Genomic DNA, 9,597 nt, shown 5'->3' with positions numbered 1-9,597 from the left:
CACTTGCTCAGGTAGGTCAAAGAGAAACCAGCTTTCTTCCATTCTATTGGCATTCTCTTGAGACAACTACTTTGAAGCGAAAAATATTATTGCCCGATAGGTATGCACAGGATGAGCGTCCATTCTGGGTTACCTGGGACGGTCCAGATTTAGGCCCATTGCAGGTTAATTATTAACAATGCCCTCATTTACACTCAAAAGTGTCCCAGTTTGGATGATCAATTATGTGATCACCCTAATGAAGGGCTTCGTAAGAACAGCCTGTAGTACGTGCTCAATAACCAGTGGTTCCTCGCACCCCTTCTCCCTGCTTTAACCAAGACTCAGAACACACAAATCAAAAGGAGCTCCATTTTGAAATAGTAACAAGTTTTTCTATTTCCGGCATGAGCCATTCGCCTATGGTTACTTTACTATTTTAGTAATGACCAATTTTAAAAGATTTGATTTATATATTCTCATCTCCTCCCTCCAAAAGGAAAGAAAGAACAATGCATTTTTGTCAGGCAAAAAGATAAGTGGCAATAATACAAGAAACAGAGAACATATAACATAATTTTTTTTCATTAACAATCCAAGCACTACAAAACATAGACTATACAACTTAAAAATGGAAATACAAATTAATGAAAAACGGGGTACATGTCATATTAGCAATGCAAAAGACCAGCTTAAGCATAGTTTCTCTAAATTGACAATTAATAAAAGGAAAGTGCCCTTTTCTCAAATATGCACAAAAATATTTCGGTCACGTCTAGGGAAAAATTAATCAAAACTTTCTGCTAATTCTATATTACAGCATGTGTCGCTAATGGTTTACAAAACCAAAACGTCTTCTTACACTTAAAATTTACACCCTTTTCCAATCATTATACACTCGTTCAATCCAGTCTGTCAAAAATAAAACAATCTATTTTCTGTATTTATGAAATAATTATTGATATGTCATGGACCTTACATGGTGAATGTGTATGATGGGGACAGGGATCAGAATGATGTCACGGATCTAAAGTGGGCCAAGGGTCAAAGAAGATTAACCTCTGCCTGCCACATCTGGACAGTGATTTCTGAAATAATGCTACTATAGCTAAAATAATTCTAATTTTTTATTTCTTCATCCTAAAAAAGTCTAAAGTTTTCATATTTAAATTTGCTAACCAGTTCTAGAGTTTATTCAAAGTCTATCCAGTATGCCACTCGACAGAACTTTTCTTCCTGGGTTCATATTATCCCTATAATTCTAAATCCAGGTGCAAAAAAAAAAAAAATGTAAGGACTCAATAATACTCCCCTTTCCTTCTACGTGTTTAGTGATTCACACCAGATTTTATGATAAACTGCACAATCCTAGGTACAGGTCTGCAATGCAAATGAGAAAGAAAATACTTTGATTTTAATGGTTCAACCAAATACCAATGTCACTGCAGCCCACAACTCTCTCCCAAGGACTTCTACAAGTTCATGCTTTTAGCCAAGATCTTATAGGAAGTCATGCTTCACGAGAGCAGTTCTAAAACTAAGAAGAATAGGAAGTCACACTGATATCTCCTTCCAGGCCACCCGTACAAGAAGGACCTACGATCAGCCAGCCTCAGCTTTGAGCTTTCTGGTTCACGTCCAACAGTTGCCTACCAGGTAGATGAACATTCCCATAAGGTGGCAAAACGAGGATAGAGGAGAACCAACTGCAGTTCTGGAAACTTCCAGGGGCTACCAAGCGGATCTTTGTTGTCATTCGCTGCTGCTGCTGCTGCTGCTGCTGCTGCTGCCGCCATCCTCTTGCTTGGGGGAGGAGGAACTGTCTCGGACCGGCAGCAGGTCGTAGTGGCAAGGGATGTGACTGTTCTTTGGGAGGTCATATGGATCCTGGGTGAGATGCCCATTATTGCTGAATATTCCTTGGACAACACTCACTGTAGGTTCTGTGACAAGCAGGGACACATGAATTCATCAGCAGTGGAAAATTTAAACAGGAAAGAGTATGGCATTTCTTGCAAATCTCAAACATACGAGAGGGGCATTTATAAAAAGATAAATATTATTTTATGAAACAAATGATGCTTTTATAATCACTTAGAGGTGGTTACTCTGGGCTGTGAGACCAGCTGACGCACACAATGGTGTTCTGCATGCCACTGGTTTGGATGGAGACATCCAAGGAATACACAGAAATCCTGGATATGAATCATTGTCTGAAAAACACCTTGGAGATGATCTAGTCCAAACCCCTGACTCCACAGGTCAGAAGATTAAGGTCCTTCTAGGCTAACTCAGTTCATGGAAATACTTAACAAGTTCATTTTATGACTCAGGACCCATGCTCTCGGTTCAGCTCTGTGTTAAAGTGGCGGGTTTACAGGACGGTCCAAAGCGGAATAGTAACTGACTTTTCAATGATAAATCTAGGTCACTACAACTTCCACTGTAAAAAAGCTGCCTTAATTCTTTATGAATAGTTATTTATCTTCTCAGTGACATGTCGATGGCCTAAGTTGCTAGTGACTAGAGTTAAATCGGCCACTTCATTTACAAGTAGTAGAGAATTTTCTAAAGTTTAAATCATAAACGCTGAGAAAGAGAGAGAAAAATTAAAATACATGGCCCTACTCTACCTACTCAATGATACTTCTGATTTGTTTCAACTTTCCCTGAACGGTATTTGTAAGGGGCAATCAAAACAATTCTAATTTTAAATTGAATTCTTATTAAGTTCCATCAGATTCACATCTGAGAATATTAGCAATGTATTAGACACATTTAAAAGTAAAATGTTCAATCCTGCTAAGAGCATGAATGTAATGGATGCAATCAGGAAATGGGACCACCTGCTTCATCCACCTGAACCGCTTGTTTTGGCTAACGCGACATAATAGCTGAGGTGACACATGCGCTATTCCACATGGGGGCTCAAATATTCACTACGGTTACAAAGCAAGAGATGGGTGACCAGGTGAGAGATAGGAAAATTTACTTTAAATTTTCTAGCTGGTATCTTCCCTTAAAAATTTAGGTGACCCCAATTAATATGATCACTGTAAACACAGGTTTGCACTGAAAATATGACCACTGTTTTGAATAATGTTTATATGAACTGTTATTGTACTCTCAAAGACTCCCAAAGACTTTAAAATCATTTCAGAAAAAATTCTTAGGTGAGGCTCTTCCTTTGGTTAGGGGAACTCACCAACTTCATAGACATTCTTGTTGGCTGACGTTGAGTTATTGATCTCTGCATATGGGGAATCTCTCCGTGCTGGTGACTTCATCTCCACATAGCCACACTCTGAGTTTTTGGGGATGAGTACAGGTGGGTCTTTAATAGTGGCATATGGGTTTTCAGAACTGCTTAGGGAGCAGTTACTTGAGTTATATTCAGAATTCTTTCCCAAATCTGTGAAGAGAGATGGGGGAGGAAAGCATGGACAACATTGTTTTTTCCCCTGGGATGACTTACTTGGACAGATTACTTCTTTTCCTTTGTAGCTAGTTTTCTCTAATTGTATACGCCGACAACAAAACCATACATTCGTCACTTATTTTGGAGAGACTCTGCTATAAAATGACTCAGCCATAGAGTAATTTCAGCTCCTCTCTAAGGTGAGTATCCACGTAAACATTGTGGATTTGATTCAATTTTGATTTTCACACTCCAAATTAATTCCATTTTAATTTACTAATTCCCAAAGGCTTCAATCAAGAAACCACCTGCTGATGGCCCCGGGAGCACAAGAAGTTTCTATCATCACGGCGAGGGAGGCATGTGTGACATGAAGATTCCTGGTAAAACCCCAGGACTGGGCACATGAAGTTATTCATGTAACCATGTGGAGCTCTTCTTATTTTCCCTGCTGTTTCCATTTTTGCATTTCTCGTTCCCCATAAGTCATATATCTTTTCAAGGAAATATGAGTGTTTCCCCAGCAAACTGAAAACCTTTGTTCCCCCAGACTTATGCCCTAACATGATCCACCTACGGTCGTGCTTTTGATCTCAGTGAACGTTGTTTGTGTTGTTTCATGGAGTAATTAACCACACTAACAACTCTACATTTTCTCTAACCTGCCACTCTTGCTTGTTTAGCAAATTATTTCAGTCTCTGAGATAAATTAAAAAAAAATTATGATTCTGATAAATGTACTTCTTCCTTAAACTTAGACCATACCTTTCAAGGATTTTCCCATATAACTTCTGTCAAGTCCAAAAGCTCCTGTGATAAAGAAGAAAAAAAATGCCCAGTGAGATCTGGAAACGAGAAAAACCCATTTAATATTCCAAGGTCATGGAGGAAGCTCATTTGAGCACCTACTACTTCCCTACTGCAGGAAATAACCGAGCTGCTGCTTTCCAAACCTTTGTACCCAGATCACTCATACCTGGTGTCTTCAGTGCTCAGAATTTAAAATACATATATATGTATCATTCTGATCATTCTGCTCATTTACAGTGAGTTGTGAAATGTTAATCAGTAAAGGTAGAGAACGAGGCATGGATGGATCGGTACACTTGATTCAAGGTTGTACTATGGAAAGGACAAAGCCAGGACTAGAACTGAGACAAAGGAGTTGCATTTCATCACTTGCCCACCACGTGACTTAGACAAGAGGTTCAGCTCTCTCGGTGTCAACTCTTTTGTCTCTCAAATGAGGAAAACAAAACCTGCCTTGCAAACTTTACAGGGTGGGTGTGATCATTAAGTGAATTGGAGCATATGCAAAGCCTCATAAATTCTGAGCCACCGTATAAATGAGTGGTGTTTCAATGACCGTAATGTTGAACGTGTCCTGTGACCCCCAACTTCAGTCTACATGCAAGCATTTCAAGGGCTCCTCAATGATCTTTTAAGGAAATGTTATAGACTTGGATTAGAAACAGAAAATCAAGTAATGACTTGTGATGAATAGTCACATAAGAAGGAGAATGGTAAGGAGAAGGTCCCCTGCCACTGTGCATGTATTCCTTGTATGTCCTGTGGGACACACTTTTGGGGAGAAGGAGGGAGGATCCCCTAAAGGGAGAGGATGTGTGTAATATCAATCATCATGGGACAGGAAATGGGAATGTCTTCCTCTCTCAGAGACTGTTTTCCTTCCTCTTGGGTCCAGATTGTGAAACCAAGTTCCCAGGTGGTGGGAAAGGTGCCCAGTTACACAGGGAGGCAGGACAAGGATGAAGAGTGAATTAACCTAACCAAAGTGAGCCTCTGGCTTTCACCCTAAGAACTATCTTAGAAGGTGATCTCTATATCCTTGGGATATCCTACCCAGTAAACGTGCTTTTGTTTGTCTGGGGCCTAGGGCTACACTGGATCGTCTAACAAAGTGATTTATGGAAGGGGGTTTGGCACTTGGTGTCACTTTAATCTCCAGATGGTCTGGATGAAAGGTTAACGACATGGGTGGTCAACTGTGTTGACCTGATCGAACTCTAATAAAAACTCTAGACGCCAAGGCTGAAGTAAGCTTCCCTGGCTGGGAATACTTCATGCATATAGTCATATATTGCAGCCAGGAAAAGTTAGCACTTTCCATGATTCTACTGGAAAAGGACAAGTGGAAGTTTCTGACTTTGAACTTTCCTCGATGCTACCCACTGTGTCTCTTCCCTTGGTTGATTTTAATCTGTATCCTTTGGCTGTGATAAACTGTAACCATGAGTATAACAGCTTGCAGGGAGTTCTGTGAGTCTGTCTGCCAAATCATTGATCCTGAGGGTGGTCTTGGGGATTCCCAAACTTCATAAAGGGACCGCATGAAGACGGGCAGGACCTGTGGCCTCTGAGACCTTCCTATCAAGGAACCCTGTCCTTGCTACTCTGCCAGATTCATTTAGCTGTCTCCGAATTGTAGCAAAGTCTCATGAGATGTCCATCTCGGTCTTCGCTATACAATGGCTAGAGTCCCCCAGGGGGCTCAGGAGAGAATCAGCATGAGGCAGATAGCAAATTAGGGAACAAGAGTGGCACTGTTAGACCAGCGCCCCTGCCAAGTTCTCTCTGGGTGCTGTTTTAGCAAGGGAGCAGGCGGGTGTTCTCATAAACTCCCCCATGTCTCAATTCCTGGATAGATGCTTTCAAAAGCCTACCTTAATTTAATTCATTCAAGGAGCCACAACAGGATCACTATCCCTAAGTCACAATGAAGAGATCAGCTGCAGTGGAGCGATTAGCCCAGCGCCCTATCACAGAAGTAGGAATCAATCTCAGGGCTTTTGTGTCAAGTTCAGGCCTCTTTCACACAATATCACAACAACTTTTCCATCATTCAAATCACCTACTCAGTTTATCATCCATAGTGTGCCTTATCCTGTTCTTGGTAAGGGCAGACTTTTTCTGTGCAACAACTGTAAAGGACAGACAGGAACACATGAAAGAGATCCAGAATTTCCAATGAAGATTTTATACTTTTAACAATCCGTTCCGTGGGCAGAGAAGTTTATCTGTGACCACTGTAGTGACTGTGTTCTAGAGTCAGGACCATGGGTAGCAGGTCTAGGTGGAATAAGAGAACTTTTCTCTCATTAGTGCCAGGTAGTACTTTACTAATACCAATTCATGTGTTTCTTTGAGCTACATTACTAATGTAATTTAGACTTAAAAAAAAATCTCGGGGTGCCTGGGTGGCTCATTGGTTAAATGTCTGACTTCAGCTCAGGTCATGATTCACGGCTTGTGAGTTGGAGCCCCAAGTCGGGCTCTGTGCTGACAGCTCAGAACCTGAAGCCTGCTTCGGATTCTATGTCTCCCTCTCTCTCTGCCCTCCCCCACTCTCTCTCCCTCTCTCACAAACATAAACATTACAAAAAATTTATAAAACAAAATCTCTGTGATGTTAAATGATTTAACCAATACATATAGTGTGAATCTGGTATATAGATAATTCAACTATGTTCAGAAATACACAGCTACTTGATAATGTTCATGTAGAATATAAATAAAAGTAAAGAATTTGTACTCATTTTCCTACTTTAACATTTTCATTTCAGTAGTAATAAGGGATTCCAGAGCCCTTAAAGATTGGTTCCTACATCCAGCTCAGGTGATTTGACATATAAGGCCTTCACAGAAAGAACAGTGGAGGAGTAGTTGGAAGACCAACTTTGAGACCTGGCTTTACCTCATTCCTCTATGAAATCTTGGATGATAAGAGAGTTAACCTCTCTTTGGTGACCAGTTTATTGCTCTATAAAACAAGATGCATGGAAAGGACCACCCAGGAGTGTTGTCAGATGCAGCAAATAAAAACACAGGAAGGACAGTTACATGTGAATTTCAGAGAAACAACAAATTATTTTTAGGGTAAGTATGTCTCTTACAACATTTGGGATATACTTATACCAAAAATATTTGTTGCTGCTCTGAAATGCAAATTTAACTGGGTTTTCTGGAAGCCCCACCATCAAATAAATACAAAAGAAAGGGTTCATTACCCACAAGGCAATGCACACATCCATTATGGTATCATCAAGCACCTCCTTGAAAATGAGGTGCAACAGCTTGGCAATGGCACTTTTCTTTCATTGGGGAATCACAGCAGCTCTTTAAGGGTGGTCTAGGAAGCCCTACCCCCTTTTCGGCAGGGCCACGAGATCAAAACTATTCTCATAATAGCACAATGACATTATTTTCCTGTTTCTCTCTCATTCTCTCTCAAATGCATAGTGGTTTTTCAAGAGCTGCACCAAGTGTGGGATCACCACTGACTGAATGCGGAAGCAGATACGAGAATCTATCCTCTACTGAGCCAGATGTTAAAGAGATTTATAAAAAAAGGTAGAGCAGTGCCACTCTTCTCACTAATTTGTTTTTGTTTTAGAAAATGTAGTGACTTTTTCATAAAAATGTTTTATGTTATCATGAAATGAGATGACATCTATTACAAGCAAATAAATAACTACTTTAAATGGTCTCCATTTTAATTTGGAATATGGTGACTATCAAAAGATATAACCCATACTGACAGAAGGTCTTTGGGGTTCTTGATAACTTTTAAGAGTGAAAAGGGGTCCTATTCCAAAATGTTTGAGAAGCACTGGCTTACTGTACTCCTGTTGACAGTTTCATTTCTTCACCTAAAGGGAAGGGGTTCTCAAGTGTGGGTGGCCCATGGTAAAAGAGACCGAAGAGGAACACATAGCCTGGTACCACCCTGACAGGATTAAAATCCCAGCACCACCATTTAATAGGCTTTGAGACTTTTCTCAAGTTACTTAACCTCTTTGTGACTCAGTTTCTCAACCGCCGCATGGACACGATGGTGACGGTAACAGAACGTACTTACCAACAGTACATACTTGTCAGAATGACGTAAGTTAACACATGTGGAGTTACAATGGGAGCTACACGCAGCCAGGGATTCTTGTCTCTTTGTATCAATCCCTGGCACATACCAGGACCTTAATAAATGTTTGTTGGATGAATAAAGCACCTAGGATAGCAATGCCCATACAGGCATTCGGTATAATTCTATCATTCTGCTCCTTTAGGCATGTTTGCAATAAATCGCTTTGGCAGATCATCAATCTGTGACTATCTGAGGTGACTAAAAGATGAAGGAGCCTGCTGAGGACGGACATGGGGAGAACTTGCCAAGCTCGTTGAGGTAGCCGCCATGTTTCCAATCTGCCGGCAGTGTCCCCGTGCAGTCCGCCACAGGGCCTCTCTTCCCGGGATTCACATTTTTCAGATTCACAAACAGCTGGTTGTTCTTTGACTGTTAAAAACATAAACCGTAAACGGCGTCAAAAGAGAATACAGCATGGCACAGCACAGTGTTGCCGATCTGGGGAAAGCATGTCCGTGGCAGGAATCGAGGGCTGCTTTTCCAGTGAGGATGCACAGAGGGGCAGAGGTGACCACCGGGCAGGCCGCAGAGGGCAGCAGGAGTACGTGTCTCTTGGCCCCAACTAAACCCTATGGCCTCAAGTTCGTCATTTCACTTAGTCGCCCTGTTCCCATTAGACTTTACTTGGGTTAACATGCAAAGAACTTTGAAGTGAAAACACCAAACTCTGGGTTTGAGCTCTCCCGCAAAACACTGCATGATTTTGTATGAGTCACCGGTGACCCCGAGCAGTTTTCTTAGCTATAAATACGAGGAGGAGATTAGGTACTTTGCCTCCTTCTCTGAAAATGTAGGCGAACAGATGGCAAGATGCACACGGAAGTCTCCCGGGAAGGTGAAGTACTATCTACCTATCAGGCACTGTAGTTAAAAGCCAGCTGCATTAATGTAATTGCAACTGGATTAACTTAACTACCTTGGTTTTTCTTCCAGCAGAGAGCTGGAATCAGACGATAGGGATTGGAGGAGCACCTGGGTGGCTCAGTTGGTTAAGCGTCCAGCTCTTGATTCGGGCTTGGGTCATCATCTCATGGTTCCTGAGATTGAGCCCTGCATCAGGCTCTGCACTGACAGCGTGGAGCCTGCTTGGGATTCTCTTCTTCTCTCTCTCTCTGCCCCTCCCTTGTTCTCTCTCTCTCTCTCTCTCAATAGATAAATAAATAAATAAATAAATAAATAAATAAATAAATAAATAAATATTTTTTAAAAAAGACAATGGAGACAGGAAATATAATTTGGGGCACTCAGAAGGAAGAAA

General features: G+C 41.2%; 1 protein-coding gene across 4 annotated transcripts in view; it reads right to left on the bottom strand.

Annotated features, from left to right (window-relative positions):
- Nucleotides 1–542: 542 nt before the first annotated feature.
- The window catches only part of MEGF10 (multiple EGF like domains 10), a 181,432-nt gene continuing 172,377 nt past the window's right edge, over nt 543–9,597 (bottom strand). For all 4 annotated transcript variants that reach the window (XM_042934177.1, XM_042934182.1, XM_042934195.1 and 1 more), the window contains 4 exons: nt 8,585–8,708; nt 4,163–4,207; nt 3,185–3,391; nt 543–1,922 (listed from right to left, as the gene is read on the bottom strand). In XM_042934177.1, coding sequence (XP_042790111.1) covers nt 1,732–1,922; nt 3,185–3,391; nt 4,163–4,207; nt 8,585–8,708 — 567 coding nt within the window. In that variant the 3' untranslated portion in view covers nt 543–1,731. The remainder of the gene's footprint in view (nt 1,923–3,184; nt 3,392–4,162; nt 4,208–8,584; nt 8,709–9,597) is intronic.

This window comes from Panthera leo, chromosome A1 (genome assembly GCF_018350215.1).
Source record: "Panthera leo isolate Ple1 chromosome A1, P.leo_Ple1_pat1.1, whole genome shotgun sequence".
NCBI lineage: Eukaryota > Metazoa > Chordata > Mammalia > Carnivora > Felidae > Panthera > Panthera leo.
This window is presented reverse-complemented; position numbering and strand designations above follow the sequence as displayed.